Source organism: Pimephales promelas, chromosome 13 (assembly GCF_988280905.1).
Source record: "Pimephales promelas chromosome 13, fPimPro1.hap1.1, whole genome shotgun sequence".
Taxonomy (NCBI): domain Eukaryota; kingdom Metazoa; phylum Chordata; class Actinopteri; order Cypriniformes; family Leuciscidae; genus Pimephales; species Pimephales promelas.
This window is the reverse complement of record NC_142781.1, coordinates 20,472,973-20,496,957: the sequence shown is the minus strand read 5'-3', so window position 1 is coordinate 20,496,957 and position 23,985 is coordinate 20,472,973. Positions and strand designations below refer to the sequence as shown.

At 38.1% G+C, this 23,985-nt stretch overlaps 1 protein-coding gene across 4 annotated transcripts in view; it reads left to right on the top strand.

The window, feature by feature from the left end:
• Window positions 1–17,002, top strand: part of epha7 (eph receptor A7) — a 76,315-nt gene extending 59,313 nt beyond the window's left edge. The window contains exons 7-17 of one of the 4 annotated variants that reach the window (XM_039692630.2): window positions 713–887; window positions 1,669–1,777; window positions 2,559–2,614; window positions 7,143–7,256; window positions 7,701–7,886; window positions 8,642–8,703; window positions 8,907–9,116; window positions 9,344–9,493; window positions 12,546–12,739; window positions 13,489–13,644; window positions 13,917–17,002. In XM_039692630.2, the coding sequence (XP_039548564.1) occupies window positions 713–887; window positions 1,669–1,777; window positions 2,559–2,614; window positions 7,143–7,256; window positions 7,701–7,886; window positions 8,642–8,703; window positions 8,907–9,116; window positions 9,344–9,493; window positions 12,546–12,739; window positions 13,489–13,644; window positions 13,917–14,031 (1,527 nt within the window). In that variant the 3' untranslated portion in view covers window positions 14,032–17,002. Of the gene's footprint in view, window positions 1–712; window positions 888–1,668; window positions 1,814–2,558; window positions 2,615–7,130; window positions 7,257–7,700; window positions 7,887–8,641; window positions 8,704–8,906; window positions 9,117–9,343; window positions 9,494–12,545; window positions 12,740–13,488; window positions 13,645–13,916 lie in introns of all 4 variants that reach the window. The other 3 variants (XM_039692629.2, XM_039692628.2, XM_039692627.2) reach the window with 3 other exon arrangements.
• The last annotated feature ends 6,983 nt before the right edge of the window (window positions 17,003–23,985 follow it).

Below are 23,985 nucleotides of genomic sequence, written 5' to 3'. Positions count from 1 at the left end.
CAACTTTTTGGGGGAAAAAAAGTTGGTATAATTACCAACTTTTCAATAATTGCAACTTTATTTATTTTCAATTTATTTATATGTTTTAATGTTATCTGTAATCGTATCTGTTTTTGTTAAAGCTGAAATGGACATGCAGGTAGATATTATGTTATCATATAGCTAAATTAATTTAGTTAGAATTAATTTCAAACATTTGGATATTATTGTGGTAGTAGAACCAGTGCAAGCTGCTTCCTTTTTGTTGTACAAGTAGGCAATATTAGAAAAAAAAAAAACATGGATTTCTTTTTTTCTTTACTAAAATAGAACATCTTCAGACATCTTTTGCATACCATTTTCAACACACTGACACTCTAATCTTAAATTCAACTACTACATAGGGCAGATAGCATGCAAATTGGGATATAGCCGTACACTCTGTGTGGGTGTGCATGTGTTTGTGTTTCCTCAAGCTCTCTTTGACATTCCAATTGTAAATGAAGCACCAGCTCCCCTCAAACAGCTTGCTTCTGGTTACCTAGGTTACGGCTGAAAAACTGTGATATTGCCTCTGCTTGAACTCTTTACGTGTGAAAAGGGCCAAATGCTCCAGTATTCGCTGCCAAACACTTCAGCGTAACCCCCCTCTCTATAAAGAATTTGTACAATTTTGTGCTTTTGATACCCTGTGACAAGATTGTTATTTTGTTTTCTTCTTTTGAACCCGAAGGACCAGAAGGATCGCATTTACTCCACCGTGAAGTCAAAGTCCACTTCAGCCACAGTCAATAATCTGAAGCCAAGCACAGCGTACGTCTTTCAGATTCGAGCATTCACCGCTGCGGGATACGGCATGTTCGGACCAAGACTAGAGGTCACCACCAAGGAAGAATCCACTGGATCTGGTGAGCAGAACAGTATGTGATTCTTATCTGCTTTTGCTAATTGACCTGCTTGTGTAGCTCTAGTTTAGCAAGGTTTTGCATTATGATCTGATTACACCTGAAGGCAAGGTCCAGCTTCTTCCAGATAAAATCTCTGACCTAGACTGTTTCCAAGGCATTGTGTATTTTCGATAAGATGTTTCGGTTCCCTCTGCGGTTTGTCAATGAGTGCAGTGTTTTCGATTCGAAGAAACAAACCTAACGTGAAACAATCCAACCTGAATGTGTCATTGTTTCAAATGCAGGCCACTGTATTACCATCTGGGACTATTAAGCCCACTTTCTGAAACAGTAGAACCGTGCACTAAGCGAGACCCTAAAATAGAGCCAGCCCCTCCCTGAACCAGAGAGAGGACGAAACGGGGGCTACAACCGTCCTATGATTTTTCAATGGAGCTTAGCTTTAAGCTAGTCTGAAATTCTAGCCAATTCCAATAAGCTGTAAATGACTGATATTTCAAATTCTAAACAATTGTGTTTAAATATTTAAATTTGTTGTCATTGTAAATGTTGCAAGTAAATTTAGGCATTACAACATAATAATGAACAGTATGAAAATGGTTAGTCATTTTGAGATTTAATAAAGATTTAATTTAACAGTGTTGTTAGATGACAGCACATTTAACCAGAGTGTAAAAATAGGAGGAATGAGCATAAACAATTAATTCAATAACGTAAATGTTAAAAACGAATTCTAATATGATAAAGATATATTTTGAATCCCTTTGTTTTTCATTTGCAGCTACAGTCATTTCGAGTGAGCAGAATCCAGTCATCATCATTGCGGTGGTGGCGGTAGCCGGTACCATCATCCTGGTCTTCATGGTGTTTGGTTTCATCATAGGGAGAAGGTACGCTCTCGCGGCCCCCATTGACTCTCCGCTACTGTGAGTCTCGTACGCTCTCTCATTTTGCCTTTCTGTCCCTCAAAGGCCACCATAGCTGTGGAGTTCACACCCTCGCCCACTTGCGTGTGATCACACCATCATGTTGTACATTGTGGGAATGTGACCTCTGATGCATTTTCCCCTCACTAGTTCATTCTGTTAGCATACACCCAGGATGCGATTCACAACTGTGAATCCTTCCTTTTCACTTGTGTACCTGTTTGTCATTGTTGAACCAAGAGGGCCAGTGTTTTTCCTTCTGAAAACTTTACTCATGATGTTTGTCACTGATACCCATGTCCTCCCAACCCTTCACAAACACGTATTGCTCTCCTGCATGTCCATCGACACTGAATGCTCTGAATAATAATGCTTTGGTATTCAATTCATTATGGATTTATTCTTATCTATCTATCTATCTATCTATCTATCTATCTATCTATCTATCTATCTATCTATCTATCTATCTATCTATCTATCTATCTATCTATCTATCTATCTATCTATCTATCTATCTATCTATCTATCTATCTATCTATCTATCTATCTATCTATCTAAACTATCTAAATTTCAATCATTCTGAAAGACAAAATTCTAAATCAATTAATTTATGTTGAAGCTCATAGAGCGGAAGAGGAATACACGGCATTTCTATTCCGTGTTCAGAAAAAATAGCCATGTTATATTTTAAATGAAATGTCTGGTGACTGCAGGACATTAATTAGTTTATTTTTTCCCTAATAGACACTGTGGCTACAGTAAGGCCGATCAGGAAGGGGACGAGGAGCTCTACTTTCAATGTGAGTGGCAGCTTTCACCAGCTCATTATACAAATTAGGGATGGTAAGATTCACTGATTCGCATCGGTGCATCTGCATAAAAGCTAACGATGCGATGCATTGATTTAAAGGTGCCCGTTAAAAAAAAAATCATACTCCACATTCCATACCAGATGGGGGCAGTATACCTCCAGAAAGGGATTTCTAGAGTAACAAACGAGAAACGGCATAGTCTCTATGCTCCGCCCCTACCTTCACAACGACCCTTGAGCCATAGCCGAAGCAAAGCTAACTCCTAATAGAGGACATTTTGATTCCAGAGGAACGTTGGTTGATGTCAAGTGATTTTTAAATATGACATCTTCAAGCTACTTCCCCTTCACCTTTACCAGTCAATCTGTTAATATTACCTTTTTATTGTTAGTTTGAATTACATTCATTTGACAGACAGCATTCGCTGATGTTGACCAAGCTAGTGCCATTCAGAGCTGCCATGTACCGAAAAATCGCAAAGCAAAGAGGACACAGAGACATGTCAAGCTTCTTAGCTAATGTTACATTTTACCATCCCCTTGGTAGAGACGGGCTCTGGTAGATAACAGGTGAAAATCGGATCGGATCTGTGTCTATCAAGCGCTAACAAATACGGTTAGCCATCGCTAACATTAGCACTGTAATCGAACATCCTTTGATACATTTCTATGTTATTACTTCCCAAAAAACTAAACAAACATATAAAACAAACTTTTAGTGAAATACTTACAGCATCTTACTTACCAATCCAAAAGAAATGTTGCAAGTTCGTGGCACCTTTAAATAAGTGTGCATCGATACAAGTTGGCATTTGTATCGCGAGGCATCGTTTCTAACATATCTGCATTGGTAAAAAAAAAATATTTATTCATATGTAATTATTAGTAGATGTGTTATACTTTTACTATTTAGAAAGTGACCAATCATTTGTGACCAATATGTTATTATGTAACGGCTGCGTTCACACCGAACGTGGATACGTATGTAAAGTCAATGTAAAGACGCATTGACGTGGGTCTGGAGGTCCTGCGTCGCGTCCAGCTCGACTAGATTGATTTCTCCTTACTAAACTCTTGCTCAAGCGCGTTCTCTCATCACCACCGCTGCTGTTGCCATGTGAATATGACGTATCACAACCATATGGAGTGCACGGCGTGTCCTTAGAGTCACCTTTAAACCTTAAAGTAGGACATTTAAGTTAATCTGGTTTACAGAAGCCTGTGAATGCAAATACTAGTTTTTCATATATATTTGTTTACATTTGAATACAGTTATGAAAGACCTGTTTATGAAAGTTAATTATTGTTTATGTCAAAACAGGTCCTGCTTTCTGGTCACTGTATAATATTTGACTCACAAATGCCTGCTGGCAAGTTACAGAACATTTCTTTATTGTTTATCCCTGTGCATCCCTAGATTGTTTCACTGTTAAATCTGTGAGTTATTTATGTAACTGGAGACAGGATAGGAAAAGAATGTCCGTTTTTATTTAGCCTAATCTTTTGGTTTTGTGAAAACCAAATATTTTGAAAGAGCCATGCATTAAAAGTCAGATGGCACTTAAGATACTTTATGATTTGCTGTACGTCTGAACAAAAATATATATAATAAAAAATTGCATAGCATCATATTTTTTCTCCATTGCATCGTATTAAATTGAATCGCATCGCGTTGAATCGAATCGAAATCGGATCCCACTGCATCGTAATAGTAGTGAATCGTATTGCATCGCGTCAGTAGCTGTTTATCTTTAATGTATCGTATCATTGGCTATGCATCGAGATGTGTATCGCATAGGCCACCGCTATGGAGATGCACATCCCTAATACACATGCTCATCAGTGGTGCTCAGCCTCGCCCCTGGAGAACCATCCTGCAGAGTTTCGTTCCAACAATCATCAAACACCTGAACCAGCTAATCAAGGTCTTTGGACTCACACTTGAAAATTACAGGCAGGTGTGTTAAATCAGGATGGGAACTAAACTTTGCAGGAGGAGAGAAGCAAGACTGAGCCATGCTGTACATCATTGATCACATTCTGGTCAACCATAACAGCTGTACCCTCTCATATGCTCCAGTTTTTTTAAGAAAAATCTAGAACCTTTCCTTTAAGTACTCAAAGAGATCATTTTAGTTTAATGCTTTTAGCTAGCAAAAAAAAAAATACAATTATGATACACCAATTTATATGTTGTTTTATACTATTTTATACATTCAGCTTTTTATTCGTAATGTTATTATGTGTTTTTATTATTATTATTGGCTTAATTTCCAGTTAGTAATTTTAGTGCTTTAACATACAGTAAACGTATTTCAATTAGTTGCCAAGGCACCATTTTTTATCAAGTTTTTTATCTAATATTTATATTTTAATTTTTATTAGTTTTGGTTAAATGATAAGTTCACCATTTTTAATGATTATATGTAAATGAACAATCTGTACTCTTTCTCCATTTACCTGCACTCAGATAAGCCCGCCCACCAACTCTATACACGATGTGACTGGCCTGACCAGAGTTTGGTTTTTCCACTTCGAAAGCCAACGGAGAGTTGCTAGACCACACTGGCTGCAAAATAATTTTTGCTGCCGCTTGGGTGCGTCTAGATTTCTAGACTAGACCTAAACAACTAAATGTAAATAAAGCTTTATTTATAGTACTTTAAAAAAAACTGTTTACAAAGTGCTTCACAGAAGATACATGCATGTGCGCATTCACAGAAGAGAAAAACACATATAATTTAAATAAGATACTTAAAAAAACACAGTTTAACATGATATGATAAGATATATTGTGCACATTGCCAAGTTTAAATCTATTCCACAGAATACAAATGTGTGCAAATCCTGCCAATAACTCTATAGAGCTACAGTCAATGCTCTATGTTCACAAATTTCATGTCTAGCATTGCCTATGGTGTAAAGCTTGGCCATAACCCTATAGGAACATGTCCTCATCCCCAGATCTTCATCTGAAGAGAGCGTTCAGACCTCTTAGCGTTAAGATGTTCCACTAGGTGTTCTGAACCCCTGCGCCCAGGCCTCTCGGCCAGTAAGATGTTTTCTCTCAGCAATCCCTAATGAAGCCCCTGGAGATAGCGCTGGCTACGACATCCCTAGACTTGCTCTGCTAATTATCAGTGCTGTAGGCAAACTGCTGATTTGGAAACAAAGGTTCAAGGTGGCACAGCTTGCTTGTTCAGGGGCAGCTCAATCTCACTAGCGTTCTTACCCACACGCTGAGGCTTACAGCTTGCCATATTCTCGCCGTCTTGCAACCTTGCCAAAAACAGCACCAGACACTACAGACAACATCTGCTTATAAAGAGAATCTGCTCAGCTACGCAAAACCACAAGATGCTAGCTGGTTTGACAAAAGGCAGATAAGGCGCGCATCGTACTCGTACGCCCAATTTGTTGCTTGTGTTGTGCGGGCAGCAGCGATAAACGCGTTCTATCAGATTTACTGACAACTTAGATGGACGAAGCAATTATAGCAGGCAAGAAGAAGGGAAATATCTGCTGCCATTGCATATGACTGGAGCACAACGCCTGTTTGATTATGTCATCGTGTAGGCCGGCGCTGCCTTGAAGGAATGGGGGGATGTCAGGAAAAAGCTCTCGCCCTGTTCGTCGGCATTGCTTTTGTTGCAAATTAGTAATTTAATTACTCGTTAGCAACAGTCCATTTTAGTCGTTTTCATCCCAGCATGATGTAGCATATTAGTTTTTGCATCTCATTAAGTGGAGCTTAATGTTGAAGTTGACAGGTAGCAATGTAATTATAGGATTTGATTAGATAGTAAGACTGGGCGAGCACATTAATTGGCCTTTAAATAAAAAAGTTTTGCGTATGGTTAAAATAAAGTAAAATATTGTCAATTGGGCATTATAATTTATTAATGTAATTAGTGCTTTATATTATTAACATAATGTTTTAATAATTGTTGCAATGAATAATTAATTCCATCCATGGTATTCATAAAACAATAAATATTGTTTTGTTATTAATATTATTAAAAATAATTTTTTTTTGGTAAAAATAGGTTTTTTTTTTATATTATCTTTTATATATTTACATATTTATTAATAATAATAATACCAAATCTCTCATGTTTGTTTCACAATGCACTTGAACATTCTTTCTCGGCATTCAAACAATAGCTCAGTTTTATGAAACCCATTATCCAATGAGTGACAGCTATGCATGCTGCTGCCATGCTGTATGGCTAATACCCTTTCGGCTCCACTGTGAGAAGGTTAACAAGAAAATGTAATAGCGTTTTTTTTTTTTTTTTTATGAAATATGTGTGGAAAAATAAAAGCATAGGTTTTATTATTTGATGAAAGAGACCTTTTGACATGCTATCTACCATCACAGTGCGCCTGTTTAGCCCACAGCCCCGTGTCAAAACCCTCCAGTAATCGCATCCGTCCATCAAGGGCTCTGTGTGTGTGCGGCATGCATATTTAATCGTAACAGTAATCCTCTTACCCTTCTACAGTTAAATTTCCAGGCACCAAAACATACATTGACCCTGAAACCTACGAGGACCCGAACCGGGCTGTCCATCAGTTCGCGAAGGAGCTGGATGCCTCTTGCATTAAGATTGAGAGGGTTATCGGCGCAGGTGAGCTCTTCTCTTGTCTTCTCCGCTGCCTCGCTTTAGTCACACACTTCTCTCATTTATCACAATGACAACCAAATATTTACACTCTCGATAGCGGCCAGTGCGTCTCTCTGGCCTCCTGTTATTGATAGCGCTGCTGTAGGATTGGTTTATAATTAATATGTCTTCTCTTAAGGCCAGGATGCACATAAATGCATCTCCATTGATGAATTGCTGCCACATCCCTTTTAGTTACAAACCGTATAAGTGTGTTAGCGTGTCCTCTATGTAGCATATCCAATTATCTGCTCTCTTGGTTGCACTCCCCCATGCATAGCATCATATAATGCTGAATCCTGCTGCCTGCATGACTGAAATGTATTAAGCACCATCGGAACAGGTAACGGTGTTAAACTTGACCTGGATCTCTCGAACTCAGCTTGCTGGTGGTTGCGTGTTTCACAGGAGAGTTTGGCGAGGTGTGCAGTGGACGACTGAAGCTGCCGGGAAAGAGGGACGTGTCAGTGGCCATAAAAACGCTGAAAGTAGGCTACACTGAAAAACAAAGACGGGACTTCCTGTGCGAGGCCAGCATAATGGGCCAGTTTGATCACCCGAATGTGGTCCATCTGGAGGGTGTCGTCACAAGAGGTGGGAAGTTCATCACGTGCACATGCATTGAATACTGGATGTGGTTTCTTAACTAGCAAGAAGTCCTTATCTTGTAAAAATGAAGAGAGTACACTTTCATGACCGTTTCTAAATATCCTTAAATACACTTTGAAAAAGTGCACTTTTTTACAATTTTACTGTAAAGCATGACAAGATTATTAAATCATAATGATTTGTAATGCATTTTAAAGAAGCCCTTATTTTGATGTGATGACTAGCATACTAAAGTGCATGCAAAGTACTTGTTTGTTATTCAATATATTTGACATTTTCTATATTTTAAAATCTTAAATACACATCAGACGAAACGACAAGGCCGAATTTAGTCCAATCCCAAAGTTATAATCCCATTATCTAGGTCTGTTAGTCAAAATCAGTTAGAGACTAAAGCAGTTACACGACATTTAAACAAGACAAATTATTGCTTAACTTTTATGGCGCACTATTAATCTTGTAAATTCTGAAGAGTTATGACTTACCATAAGCTCAGTTGTGAAGTCATATTGTTATGATTTGATCTTGTAATTTTGGATAAAATTGTCAGTGGCTCAGGGCCGATTATTATTATTTTTTGGCGGGTGTACATTCAAAAAGTGTTTATGAAAAGCCCCGTCTTCAGACTAAAGTGAATCCAGTGTTGTAGAATTGTCTGTGAATTGTTTCTCATTACTGCTTTCGTACAGTGTGCGTTGGCCGCACTTCACTTTAATGGAGTCTGTTCTTTGCTCTTTCAGGAAAACCAGTCATGATAGTAATTGAATACATGGAAAATGGCTCATTAGATGCATTCCTCAGGGTACGTATAAACCACCCTAGACAATCTGGTCAGTGAATACAATATCTTTTCTGTTCTGTTCATTACACCCACTGCGATTTACCATTCCATTGCTCATTCTTCGGCCGTGTCACTGTCAGCATCCCCCCATGTGGTGGATGGAGCATGTGTCTGTTGTACGGTGGTGATGGATAGACAACGTTTCTCTTTTTGTGTTTGCGCAGAAACATGATGGGCAGTTCACTGTGATTCAGTTGGTGGGAATGCTACGTGGCATCGCAGCCGGGATGAGATACCTCTCAGACATGGGCTACGTTCATCGCGATCTGGCAGCGCGAAACATTCTTGTCAACAGCAATCTAGTATGTAAAGTGTCCGACTTCGGCCTGTCCAGAGTGATTGACGACGATCCCGAAGCTGTCTACACAACAACGGTGAGTCAATTAAGCTGCCGTCTCATTGTACCTGCCTTGAAAGCCCACGGCGCTCTCAGAATAAACAAATCAATCCGTGCTGTACAAATATAGATACTGTTTGTGGTGCATTGTGATGGTAGAATCTTACAAAAAAATCAATACAATATTTTCTAACTCTTCTCTGGTTGAGTGTACTGAATGTGATTTTTATTTTTATTTTAAAATATCTATATTTTACTTAACAGGGTGGCAAGATCCCAGTTCGGTGGACAGCAATGGAAGCCATCCAGTACCGTAAATTCACATCAGCTAGTGATGTGTGGAGCTATGGGATTGTCATGTGGGAGGTCATGTCCTACGGGGAACGACCTTACTGGGACATGTCCAATCAAGATGTAGGTTACTGTTTTTGTACAGATACATTAACCCAAATGGTTCTTGAAATGGGAATAATGTAACATGATACAGTATACTATAAGATTATAAAAAATGCATATACAATTATATAAAAAAGATAAAATTAGCACAAGTTATATCAAAGAATTATACAATTTGCACAATTATTTACAATTTGTATTATATTTTATGTAACAATATACTACAGTTATAAACTGTGTTATACTGTTCTAAAGTTTACTTATTCCTGCAGTTTAGCAATCAGTCAACTTTTTAGTTGTATTCATTCAAATCATGCCTATATAAGTTGAACAGATTTCAATTAGGCAGTCATCATCACAATAGCAAATATCCGATTTCAATTAGGCAGTCATCATCACAATATCAATTCACCAATCACCACTGCACTCAATGCATATGTAGGTTCTGTGATCATGATTTAAATTCCTTCTACAATAATTCGTATTTAATGATGCCGCTAGGCTTGCTGAACAGTCAGTTTTACCAGTGTCACACACACCGGTTACATCACTTGCTCACCGCACCCCCATTTAGTTCAGTAAGAGAATAGACACTACAGTTAAAAGGAGACAAATGAGAGTCACAGCACTGATCAGAAGCAGGAGTCAGATTTCATTTATCACGTGACGAGAGTGAGGCGAGTTGACTGATGGTGGAAGATTTGGTTTAAAAGCGAAATGTAAAAGCTCCTATTTGCCTATGTTTTGGATTTAAATCCAATGCTAATAGTTGTAATTTTGTAGTTGTTGTGTTTTTCATTAAGAAAAACAATGAACCCTCCATTCAAGAAAATTCTGCCTCCAAATTGGCGCTAATTTGAAGGCGAAAGTAAAATGCGCACTGCCGCACAGGCATTCTTAAGCGATTTTAAAAGTGAGGTGGAAAAGAGGGAAAATTACAGATTACAGATACGGTATTACAGATTGTCACACCGGTGAGAAAATTTCCTCACCATCATATCCCTAAATGCCACCATTATACATATTTGATAACCTTCAAGCGTCTTTCATGCTTAGGAAAACTAAAAGTTGTGTACTTCCTCAAGGCACTTTTAGCAGAAAATAGAAGTATCTTTATAGTCTTGTAAAAGCACGGCTTGCAATAAAAGTCCTTAGTTACAACGTGAACATAATTTGTAGGTATCAGGACGTTAAGCATGCCTGACACTTTGAATTTTCTAGCTGGATATCAACACAGGTGTCAGGAGTGACCTTATTCTAATGATACATTTTGAGGATAAAAAGGTTTAATGGATCTGTGGAAAGGAATGCTGTGTTTTGCTTGTAGAATTCCTTTTTTGTATTCTGCTACACTTTCAACCTTTATAATGAGAAATGATAATGCGTGCCAAATTCATCATTAGCAGAGTTCAATCAATTCAAAGATATCTGCTTAGCCATGCAAAACCTTCGGAACGATATGCGCGCTGAGCTTTTGTCTCAAAGAAATTGGGACAGCAAAGTGCCGTTCATCATTCTGATCACATGCGCGCAGGGTTTTCAAGTTGAACCGGATGGAAATTCAGATATGGTCACGGCTAATGATATGTATGAGGGAAAGTGTTGTTAATCCGCCACTGTATGTAGGCACTTGTCTTGTGTACAATGCTCTGTTAGGCAGATTCTTTGTCAAAATTACACAAGCTTGAGAGAAGGTAAACAGTGAAATTATCAGTGAAACTAATGATGATTTATAATTCTCTGCTCCTTAGCAAATGTTAGCTCTCCATGAAAGTGAATAGCTTGTATCAGTCTTTAATGTTATTATTATTATTTATTTATTTATTTATTTATTATTATTTTTTTTGCGTTACAACATTCGCCTCAGTTGAGTCTTGATGCTTGTCAGGCCTCAACGTCAGATGTTTTTATACCCTTTTGAGAAGGAGGTGAACAATTCCTTGAGGGCTGCTAAAAAAGAAAAAAATATTTACATTTCTTCAACTCTTTCTGTTTTGACACTTTTCTTTCCTTAGCTTAAGCCTGGTTTGGAGAGACACGACGAGAATAGCAGATGAGGATTTGGGGAAAATATACAGTCTGCTTTTATCCTTGGGAGTAGACCAGGGAAAAAAAAAAAAACATAGATCTGGACAAGCCAAATCTATGTTTAGTTTAGTTGCCTCGATTTAAATAATTCTTATCAATTTAGTGCTAGTTGTGAGCTCATGTTCTGTACGATAATCGTATGTCTACATTTTTTACTGACGAACACATACAGACACAGACACTACATGTTCAAAAGTGTAGGGTTGTAACAATTATTATTTTTTTTTTTTTGAAAGAAGTCTCATTTACAGCAAGAAGGAAAAACAGTAATATTGTGATATATTCAATATATTGTAATAATATATTTTTAAATGCCATTAATTCCTGTGATTGCAAAACTAAACTTTCAGCAGCCAATAAGGCCAGGACTTCAGTCTTCAGGCAGTCTTCAGTACCACTTGATCTGTCTGAAATCATTCTAAGATGCTGATTTGGTGCTCAATAAACATGTCTTATTAGAATCATTTCTTAGCATGCCGAGTTAGTAGGACAAAATGGACCCCCTATGGACTCATTCAATTCATAAACCATGACGTGCACAGACACCCAGCCAACAATGTGTTCATCCTTGGTTTAAACTGTTACTTTGTGATAGTATGATAGTGTGACTGTCACAAGCAGCTGTTGACAAACAGCTTTCAGTGCGCTTGATTTATTCACATCCAGTTTTTTTGGTACACTTTCCTTGCACTCAGGCACCCTCCAATAACCAGTGCAAGAATAATCACATCTGGTTAGCCTGCTTTTCCTCTGTTGAAGTTTGTAATGCTGGAAGAAAACCACAACAGATTTATCCAGCAAAGCGGATGTTTACAGAGTCCTGATTAAAGGATGAGCAAGTGGAGAAAGGGATAAAATAGAGAGCTGGAGGTGCAGGCAGGGCTTTGTGCACTTTCTGTTCTGGATGCTAATGTCTAAGCTACTCGTTTTGACCTCTGTCTCGTTTTGACCTAATTTCCCATCTCTCATTTTGATCTTGCAGGTCATAAAGGCTATAGAGGAGGGTTATCGTCTTCCCGCCCCTATGGACTGCCCTCCTGGCCTCCATCAGCTCATGTTGGACTGCTGGCAGAAAGACCGAGCAGACCGACCCAAATTCGACCAGATCGTCGGCATCTTGGACAAAATGATCCGCAACCCTAACACCTTAAAAACGCCGATGGGAACGTGTACGCGGTGAGGACACCCACTCAATTTTTTATTTATTTATTTTTTTGTTTATGCCCGGCTTTATCTATCTCTTCTCAAAGAAAGTGATGCCATTGACAGACCAGCTTTGTTTTTACGATGCATGGACGTTGCTTGTTATGTTTTATACTCCTGCACATCACTGCAATGTCTTTCAGCCCTTTTATAGGTCCGTGAGTAAATTTGCGAACAATTCCATCTGTCCAGCATTTGGTTTATCTGCTAGGGCTTACTGATGAAAGATAAATCCCAGGGAATCAATAAAGCGAAACAGCCTCCATGCTTTTATGTTCGATAACAAGGACTTTAAATCAATTGTCATAATGAGTGTTTGAAACTTTAAAGCCTTGTGGGAACTTCAGCCTCCAGTGAGGTATTAGTCAGAGGAAGTGTGTTTACAATCACAACAGGATCTGCATCTCACATTGAAGATATGACCTTTAAAATCTTGGGAAGAAACCCACGTAACCGTCCTTTATCATGCCTGTTTCAAAGTAAGGCAAAGCAACAGTTCTCTAAATTAGTACAATGTGAATACAAAAATCCATGTTAGTTAGGATTGGCGTAATATTGTATTGTGAATGAGAATTAATGGCTGAATACCAATACCAAACAAAATTTCAATCATTGTCGTGTTGCGGATGTGAGATTACCTCAATGGCAATCTAAATGTAATAATGATAATGTTACTGTGCCATTATAACACTCATATATATATATATCTTCCTTTTCCTCAGACCCATAAGCCCACTGCTTGACCAGAACACTCCAGATTTCACCTCTTTCCGATTGGTCAGTGAGTGGTTGGAAGCTATCAAGATGGAGAGATACGTGGACAACTTCACAGCTGCCGGCTACAGCTCCCTCGAATCTGTCGCTAGAATGACTATCGAGTAAGAGCGCTTTGCTGTGATCTATCCTACACACTGTCACGCTCTATAGAAATGCATGATCTTTCTAGGAGTAATTTCAGCCCTCAGCTCTCATTCACAATACGATCCTGACATTGCACTGAATTTTAATCAGACCTCTTTGACTCACACTCTGACTCGTGTTGTAGTTAATATGGCCTTTTCTCAGTTTCCTTTTGCTTTGGTAATGAAATACCTCTCAGGCACTTCATGCTCCATTGCTGTGATTTATGAACGTTGTGTTTCTGCTTTAGGGATGTAATGAGTTTGGGAATCTCCTTGGTGGGCCATCAGAAGAAGATCATGAGCAGTATACAGACTATGAGAGCCCAGATGCTGCATCTTCACGGGACGGGTATTCAAGTGTGATGGAGGTCCAAAGCCCCTCCCGGTCGGATGAACCAGAACTCTCCAGGAAACACCGTAAAGTGTGTGACGCGGCAAAAAATATGAAAAAATCAAATCAACAACAAAGAAAAAAAAAACGTTCCACACCCTTCCGGTGAGATTAACCTTCCACAACTGGCAGAACAGAATCATTCCTTTGTTATTTGCGAAGGATTTTGGCGCAGGTGCTGGAAACCAAGAGATGGAGAGACAATGAAAAAGCAAACATGCGCCGAAAGAGAGAGAGAGAGAGAGAATCCTACATGGACCCTCCTCTGGATGCTCTAAAGAACTCCTCACGTCACTGAGTTTGAGAGACTTTTTATGCTTTGTACGGACTTTGTCACGAAAGGCTGATTTGCTCATAGTTGCTATAGATTTCACTGCTTTCTTTTTTTAAATCAAGGGTGAATATAAAAATAAGCAAATCCACCTCATGAGGAGTGAATTTGGAGAGATTTATTTTTCTTTGGTTTGTAATATCCACATAAAGACAATGTGGTGTGTTACTCTTCTACTCGATTGATTTTTGTTAGCTTGTTTTCTCGAATTGTGTTACGGAACTGACAACAGGGTAAAACGTCTCATCTTGAGGGAAAGAGACCGATTCAGAGGCTGAAAGTAGACAAGAGGAGATTTGTCTTCTCCAGCCAGCACTATTACATGAAGCTCTCAGCAGACTGAAGCATTGGCAGAGAATCGGGCCGACCTGCCCTTTTTTTATCAAGCAGAAATATCCCACCGCTTGGATACATGAAGCTCCTGAGGATGGCTGGTTGTGTTTTATACCAGCCTGAACAGACAGTTAGGTATATTTTATGATCCTACTTGACATCAGATGTGAATTAGTACAAAGAGAATTGGTGATGGAGTTTTTTAATGTAAGAACAACTACTTCGGTGGCAATATTCTTTCTAAGTTTATATTTACCACATGAATGGATTTATCAGTGCTGTTGTTGAATGTGTCCTTTTTAATATTGACATGATTTACCATAAATACCTGTTTCCATAAAGAAACACAAAATGAAAAAAACAAAACAAAGTTAGGCTTTTTTTAATTTAGAAACAAAATCAGTTTCAGCAACAGTTTCATTTGTGTTTAGTATCAGTTTCCTAGCAGGCGACTGACTTTAAAATCATACGATGTTGTGGTATAAAGGAGTAATACTGCCTTAAAACAAGTCAACTATTGCTCTTAATTTTAGTTGATTAGATTATTGGTGAGATCACAGCTGTGTTGGGCAAAGACTGACAAATATGAGCAATAATTTGAGGTGCTGTATAGACTTTTACTCACGTACTGCTTGGAAATCAGCAGCAGTTCTGTCAAATTTGATCAAAGAGAGTTGTTGAATTTATTTACTAGGATCTCATCACCTAGACTGCAACGTTTTCGGTTTGTTTCTTCCACCCTTTTGTTATGCTGAGCTCAAAGTTGATACTTACGCTAAAGTTTTAGTGCCATAACAGCCTTCCACTCTCAACTGAATGTTTCGTTGACAATTGTTACGCGTAATAGTGTTAAATACTTTAAGGAGTACTGTGTACATTTTTAGGCTTAATTTGTTGGGCTTTGAAAATTCTACCATTTTATTCAGCTTTGAGCTGAAGGAAGGTTTTTTTTTTTTTTTTTTGTACTGTAAAACCTTAATGTGACACATTTCAAACATACAAAACATTATTTCCAGGAGCCAATGCCATTTTTTTTTTTTTTTTTTTTTACCACAAAAGCCGTGCCAACGTGTGGCATTTTTCTTGATTGGAAAGAAAGCGAAGATGGAGTCGTTGGAGCGCAGCATCACTGGAGGATTTAGCCTAACGTTTTGCGCTTCAAAAAAGCCATCGACTGTGCCGTCTCCATTGTGAACCCAGATGGTTTGTGTGTGCGTCTCTCATGGATCATATTGTGCCCTGGTTTGAGGCCCAACTCCGATCCGCTATCCTTCCATCTCGCTAACCTCAGCATTGAGCCCACGCCAGGCCTTTGAATTGAAAGCGAGCGGAAAGGCTCTCGGTCAGCACAAACCTCCTGAGCTTCGGCAGTAGCTGCAGTCACTCAGATCAGCCTCCCCGAGCACTCTGATCTCACACTCCAGCCTCCCGGGGCCCCTCGCAGTCCCTTACCCTCTCCGTTCGGATCCGGGGCCCCTGTAGAGACAGCAATTTGAGCCAATTTGAGATTAACGCCTGGATTCAATCAATCCCACATTAAGGCCACCGTACGGGTCAATGACAAATCTGTCAATTTTTCTGCTTTGTGCCATTTCTAACTTTTCTGGTTTGATAGTAGCAGAGTTTTCGGTCAAGACAGTTTGTGCTGTGGATTGATTGAGTTCACGGTGCAGCAGGGTATTAAAGACTTCTAGAAAGACGGTCAAGAGCCCACCTAGACAAAAGTGAAGTGGAATATTCCAAAGAGTTCAGCACTGTTGATTGTGTCAGAGTAATCACAAGCCAGAGGGCGATTTGTATATGTTCCAGCTGTAAAACTTGTAAATTTTATTTATAATTCTTTGTTTTTTTTTTCTCTTTATTTTTCACTTAAGTACTCTGTAGTGAGCTCATTGAAAATGCACTATATTTTTCTATCTCACATGCAGCTGATTATCTTCACCCTCACTCTTTTAGTTGTACATAATTTTTCATTTAGGACCAAAGAGAGCTAATAGGTTTTCATTTTAAAAGATTTTTTTTTTTTCTCTTCTAGGTTGGAAAAAAATGTACAGTACAAACGAATTGTTGATTTATTATTTATTTTTTGTGACAAGAGTATGGATTATTCATTGGTCAAAAAAAGAAGTATTTTCCTTAGCTGAAAAACGGTATGGTCATTTACCTAGACAATTTCTTGTTACATAGACCATTTTTGTCTTTTTTTTTTTTTTTTTTTGCTTTGTAACCTTTGTAATAGACTGTACATATATTTTTGGAAATATAATGCAATCTCTATAGTGGTGTCTGTGCCTTCGATTTCTGTTTTTCTCAATTATGAGGTTTGACTATAGTTTATGGGTTTATGCCTTTGCCTTTTAAATACATGAATTCAACTTTTGAAGCAAAGTACATTTCAAGGAAAATCCGTTGACTCAGCAACCATATTTGGCAACTATTTCAGGCATACAAGACCTGTTCCTTTTTACTTGAATGGGGAAATGCCAAACTCACATTTATTTAACATATATTCTCCACATTATTATTAAAAGAGCTGTATGTAAGATTGTGACCAAAACTGGTACTGCAATCACTTTCAAATTACTGTAAAGCGGTATGGAAACCCGGATGCCGCAACACTACTGACTTCGTGATTGGTAGATCGGTGGAGGGTGGAGCATCAGACCAAAACACAACATGACAACATCAAAATCAGTTGAGGGCTGCAACTTCACTTTTTAACTGACAATATCCTGGCCGGGCTACTGTTGTCAGTGATATAAGTATTTGAAATGAACATGATTTCTTAATGTCTAGTGACATATCAGGGCCATTTTATGGTTAATTGAAATAAATTTCTTACATAGAGCTCCTTTAACACATTTGAATAACATATATTTCAAATCAGCATTAAATGACACCTACATTTCTTACGTGTAGTTCCAAGCATCTCAGGACACTGATTGTTTGCGAACTTGAGCTTTTAACGGCAGCTGCAATGACGTGAAGACTTTACCAATTGCCGATTGGCTCTTCCAGTATATTTGGAAGGCGGGACTTATTCCTCCAGAATGCACATTGCACTTTCTCCCATTCATAGCACTATAAGGAAACTATCTTGGTATGCTGAACATACAATCTTTGATTAAGGTAGCAAACCAGATAACTAATTGTAATTTGAATTTGAAAGTGATTTGCAATGTTTAATTAGAATTTTTATTGAAAAAAAAATTGAACTCTGATAAAAATAAAATGATCTTTCCTGTTATTCCAGCTGAGCTTCCTGTAGGACATGACCAATTCAAATTCACACTTGAAAGGGAGATTTTTGCAGAGTTCTGGTCACTCTGTTACTTTTGTTTTTCAACTGGCTACTTATGATAATATGACCCTTGGGAGTTGTATGGTTCCCTGCTGAAGCTCTTTGACTTGAATATTAACATTATGTATTGACAAGACAAAGAGCGAGAGGAAGAGAGGGTGGGAGATTTGTTTGATGACCCTGCTCATGACAGGATCCTGGATAGTGTCATTAAAAAGACATTACCCAAAGCCTCCGACATGGGAAAATTAAGCCACAGCCCCTTTGGGAGTAAAACAAAGAGGCCCTAATGGATTTATAAAGATTATATCACTGCATATACTCCGATATTTATTTTATTAACTCAGGGGGGATCTTAACCTTAATCATGTCTCCAAAGCTGTATATGTGGTTACTAAAAGACTCTGGCACAAGTTCATAGGCTCTCAGCAGAGGGAGGACGAGAGGAGCTGTTTCTCTGATGACAACACATTCCTAATCCCTGCTAATCTTGCTTCCATCAAGAATTACCAGGCTGTTATGCTCTTTTGGTGTAAACACAACAGTGCAACTGATTCCATGACATTTCCAGTTTTAGAGTTCATTTGAGATTCTACTTTAAAAGAAAAAAAAATGAAACGGATCAAGATTCAGCGAACGACAAGCTTTTTGCACGGCAGAACATCAAGGAAAAAATGGAAAAACAGTTGCAGCTCAAGCTTCAACAATTGAATCATTATCCTGCAATTTACACAGTATAATTCCACAAGATTAAATAGCCTGGTACAAATGTTCTCCATCCTTTTCACGAATGATTATGACCCACTCATTTAGTTAACTAATGTTGACATCACTCTGTTTATTAGGTTATTCCAGGAACTCCATAAACCTGCACATTATGAAAAAAATACATTTGCCGCAAGAGAGAGGAATATTTCTGATAGCAAGTTGAGTGAGAGCCAAATCAAGATGTTGCCCAGCTGTTGTTTTCACGTTCTCAGTGCACTACCTATTTGTCTCGAGTGTCTTTGTCCTGTACACTAATAGAAAATGCTTGGATGTTTTTTTTGTTTTTGTTGTTTTTTTTTATTTTTTTGTTTCTTTATAAATTAATACTTTTATTCAGCAGACACATTAAATTGATGAAAATTGACAGTAAAGACATTTATAATGTTACAAAAAATTTATATTTCAAGTAAATTCTTTTTAAATCAAAAATATCAAGTAGCACCACTGTTTTCAACATTGATCATATGTTTGAGTCTGGTGTCATAGCTGCTGAAAAATACAATTTCACAATATTACAGTTTTTACTGTATTTGTGATCATAAATGCAGCTCTGGGGAGCATTAGAGACTTCTTCCAAAAAAAAAAAAAAAAAAATCTTCAATTTTTGGGGGCAGTATATAATGGCTCAAGTGATAGTAAATTGTTTTGCATAAAGCCTAAAACACCTTGCATGATTCATTTAAATACTCTCATCCCATAAATGTTGCGTCTGAAAGGAAAACTGCAACAAATGCATATGCAATAAGGTCAGACACAAATATACCCTGTATTTTTAAAAGTTTTCAATGCGTGAATTTTGTAAATCCTGACAGTATTTTTTAACGGAAAAAGAGATGAGTTTAGCTCCTGTATTCTTTATCTCCTGCCATTTTCGGGATGATAGAAAAATTTGCCAGGTGCCTAACTGATGAACTTTACCAGGGACTGAACACTCATCCGTGCCATATTCCCTCACAAACAGCAAATACCACAGTCTGTCTTCCACAGATTATTCTGTGAGTTTTTTTTTTTTTGTCTATATGCAATATTTTAATGGCCTGGCATCTAAAGAGAAAGAGAAAGAGAGGATAAACATTAGACACTGCTTTCTATGTTGGAGTGCAGACGTGTGTGTTTGACATTAATGAACGAGGGAGCTGTCTCAAGCGTTCATTCTGTCAGGTGTACAAGCGCTACATGACTTGAACACATTCAGGTGTCAGCTTTCACTAATGAAAACAGCTCAGCGTGAAACCTGCTCAAAGTTTCCTAAGAGATTCAACCCAACTCTCTTTACAACTCTACACTAAGGCATTGAACATTATGGATATACTGTGCTAAAGGCAGCTGATTAACAGTAATTCACCTCTTGATGGAAATAAACATTGTGATGTTATTTCCATTAAGAGGTGCATACATTTTTGGTCAATATCTTTTATACAATGCAAGCATTGAACACTCTATAAAGTCTCCTCCCCGTGAACGTGTATCAGTGCGCTTTATCCTGTTTAACACAGTTTTATAATGTTATTTTGAGATGGAGGAGACCAAGAGAACAACGGAGTCTGAAATAGCTGCTCACTTAAATGAGCTTGCTCGCCTCAATCTGCTAATTCCTGTGATGTCAGAGCCCTAAATTATATCATAATGGACTCAGAGGATGAATTTTGAGTTTGTAAGCTTTCAAATTATACCTAATTTATGATGATTACTAAAATATGATGTGAAAAAAAAGGTGACGTTGACAGTTAATTAAACCTGTTTTTCTCAAAATTCCTTTACTGAAAATCATAGCCATCAGCCAAGTTCAGATAAACATAACTTTTTCTACTAACAAGCTTTTGAAAAAAAAAAAAAAAAAACGAATTTAAAAAGTGCTTAAAACTAGCTTCCATACGCTCACCTAAAGGATTATTAGGAAAACCTGTTCAATTTCTCATTAATGCAATTATCTAATCAACCAATCACACAGCAGTTTCTTCAATGCATATAGGGGTGTGGTCCTGGTCAAGACGATCTCCTGAACTCCAAAATGAATGTCAGAATTTGAAAGAAAGGTGATTTAAGCAATTTTGAGCGTGGCATGGTTGTTGGTTGTTGGTGTCTGAGTATTTCACAATCTGCTCAGTTACTGGGATTTTCGCACAACTATTTCTAGGGTTTCCAAAGAATGGTGTGAAAAGTTAAAAACCTCCATGCAGCAGTCCTGTGGGCGAAAATGCCTTGTTAATGCTAGAGGTCAGAGGAGAATGGGCCGACTGATTCAAGCTGATAGAAGAGCAACTTTGATTGGAATAACCACTCGTTACAACCGAGGTATGCAGCAAAGCATTTGTGAAGCCACAACATGCACAACCTTGAGGCGGATGGACAACAACAACAGAAGACCGGGTAATCAGCTCATCTCCACTACACATAGGAAAAAGAGGCTACGATTTCCAAGAGCTCACTAAAATTAGACAGTTGAAGACTGGAAAAAGTTTGCCTGGTCTGATAAGTCTCGGTTTCTGTTGAGAAATTCAGATGGGAGAGTCAGAATTTGACATAAAAAGAATTAGAAAATGGATCCATCATGCCTTGTTACCACTGTGCAGGCTGGTAGTGGTGTAATGGTGTGGGGGATGTTTTCTTGGCACACTTTAGGCCCCTTAGTGCCAACTGGGCATCGTTTAAATGCCAATGTGTCAATAAATGTTAAATGTGTCAAACAGCCAGCAGCTTTAGAAAAGTAGATGTGCGCAGTTTCAGCCGTCCTCCTCTGATTGCAGTGTTGTGACTGAAATACTGTGCGTGTGGGAGAACATGTGCAAAACATTTTTGTAAAATTATATATGAATAATTTTCTATTTTAGCATATTTCATTTTAAAAATCTTTTTTGCACATGTGCTCCCTCACGCAGTATTACAGAGAACGGCACTGAGTACATCTGTCGATGCTGCTCTTCCTTTATAACTCGAACTGAGAAGGATAGACTAAATTATGTAAATAGTTGTGCAACAGCGCAAACTTTGTTTTGAAGTTTAGTGTTTGAGTTCCCGGGAAATTTGTGACTGTTTCACCTGTTCAACCACATCAAAGTTTCGTAATTAATAAGTCCATGCTTTTCTCTTTTTTTTTTCTTGTGTGTGAACTGAGGGTGTCGCTGTGCCTTGGTGAAACATAAAATCGTGGTAAGTAATCATAAAATACAGCATATTGCAAAAAAAAAAAAAAAAAGAAAAAAGAAAAAAAAGAAGAAGAAGCTACTTCGGGTCGGGCTTAAAATATAACCGTAAAGTTTGTTGGGTCAGGTTAAATTATTTTGGGTACGGGCCGGGTTTGGGCTTAAGTTTAAAGCCTGTGCAGACCTCAAACTGTATATCAATGATACTACAATTACACTAATAAAGCAACACGATCAATCAATATTATAATCAATATTAAAATGGTTTCAATTGAGCTTAACTTGTTTTGAACTTAGAATATTTAGCATTGTGTGTGTGTTAGTGTAACCACATCCAGCTACATAAAGTCTGATTTATGTGTGTATGTATTGTGTGTGTGTGTGTGTGTGTTTTTTTTTTTGGTCTGTTCTTCCTTTATTATTTTTTCCCTTTTTAATATACTCATTCCTTGCTGGTTATACAATACCCATGAGAACATGATGTACCGTATAATTGGAAAGGTGCAGAAAGTTTCTGGGTAGTAATTACGATCCCCATGCACTGTGATGCAATAATGATAACCGAGTGCTTTCTTTGCCAGGGGATCCAGCGTGCCTGTTATAATAACATTAATAATCAGCCATTCATATCAACACGGTGAAAAGGAGACATATCTTTTCCTCTCGGTCACTCGGTGACCGTTGCCACACGGCTCAAGATCACCGGCATCTCCATTTCCGATGCAAATGTGTTGAGGAATTTAAAGTCAATATTATGGCTTTTGCTCTTTTATATATCAGGTTTAGTGGTGAATGGAGAGAGATAGCGTGACTGGACTCAGGGATATTGTATTGTTTATTAAAAGCCTTTTAAATGCTCTTATCATATCTCTTAGCTACACCTAAAGGCAATTTCAGTCCGAGCCCTTTCAGAGGCATGGACCGGCACATTTCCTTTTTTTTATGGCCGGGCTCATGGCACCTCATGGCATTAAGTATTTAAAGGAACCACTAAAATATGTGTCCCCTCTCTGCCATCCTCTCCCATCTCCTGAGCAGATGATCAATTTCACAGGCTGGCTGATGCCTCCTCTGATGGATCTGGCAGATATGATGGTTTCCTCAAAGGCACACGGGACCGGGATGAGTAATAGGGGTGCCGCCATTAGCCGGCCTGTGGCACGGACAGCTCATATTTGGAAGGACAGAGATTTCATTTATGATGGTGAAATGACTCCAAGTGTGGATGGAGCTGCCACTGCGCTTACAGCATCTGAGGCCTGAAAAGATTTAAAAGGTCAGCAAGATAAATGGATTAGCATTGTATTTCCAGAACCGAGGAAAAACCAGTAGACCCTTATGAATTTTAGACAGCTTTTAATTTGAAAATATTGCATTATTTTCACCATCTCCCTTCAAATTGAGCCACATTGTGATAGAAAACTAAAGTAAGGGAGGCCGTCACTCGATACGTTTAAGCAATTAGAAATGAGCTGCAGAGGTGGAAATCATATAGACCATTTTGCAAGATGTAAACACCACTGGTCCAGAAACACTTCCTGTTTCAGTTTGTAACTGTTTTCTTTATTTCACATGTAAAGAAAACATCTTAAAGATATTCGTTTAACTTTTTGATTCAGTTTTATATGTTCTATTGGTTGTATTTTATCCCAGTTTTTATGTAGTGTTAAAAAACTGAAACAGGAAGTGCTTCTGGACCAGTGTTGTTTATATCTTGTGAAATGGTCTGTACAGGCACCACACAGATGATGTTTTGCAGAAAGAGACAAAAAGAAGAAAAAATACACAATACAACAGAAAACATTGGGTTTTATAACCCACGCAAGCATTATTAGTACATTCATTTACAATGTTTAGAGATACATATTCTATATTCTATACATAGGCTATTACATTCCATAAACTGAAACAAATAACGGTACGTTTACATGACAATGATGGAAAACAGACTATACAGATGATAACATTGTCAGAATGATTCCAGTTTACACAGATCTACATTTTTTTTTAATGATATGAACTGGAACATCATCCCCCTCGGAATTCACTC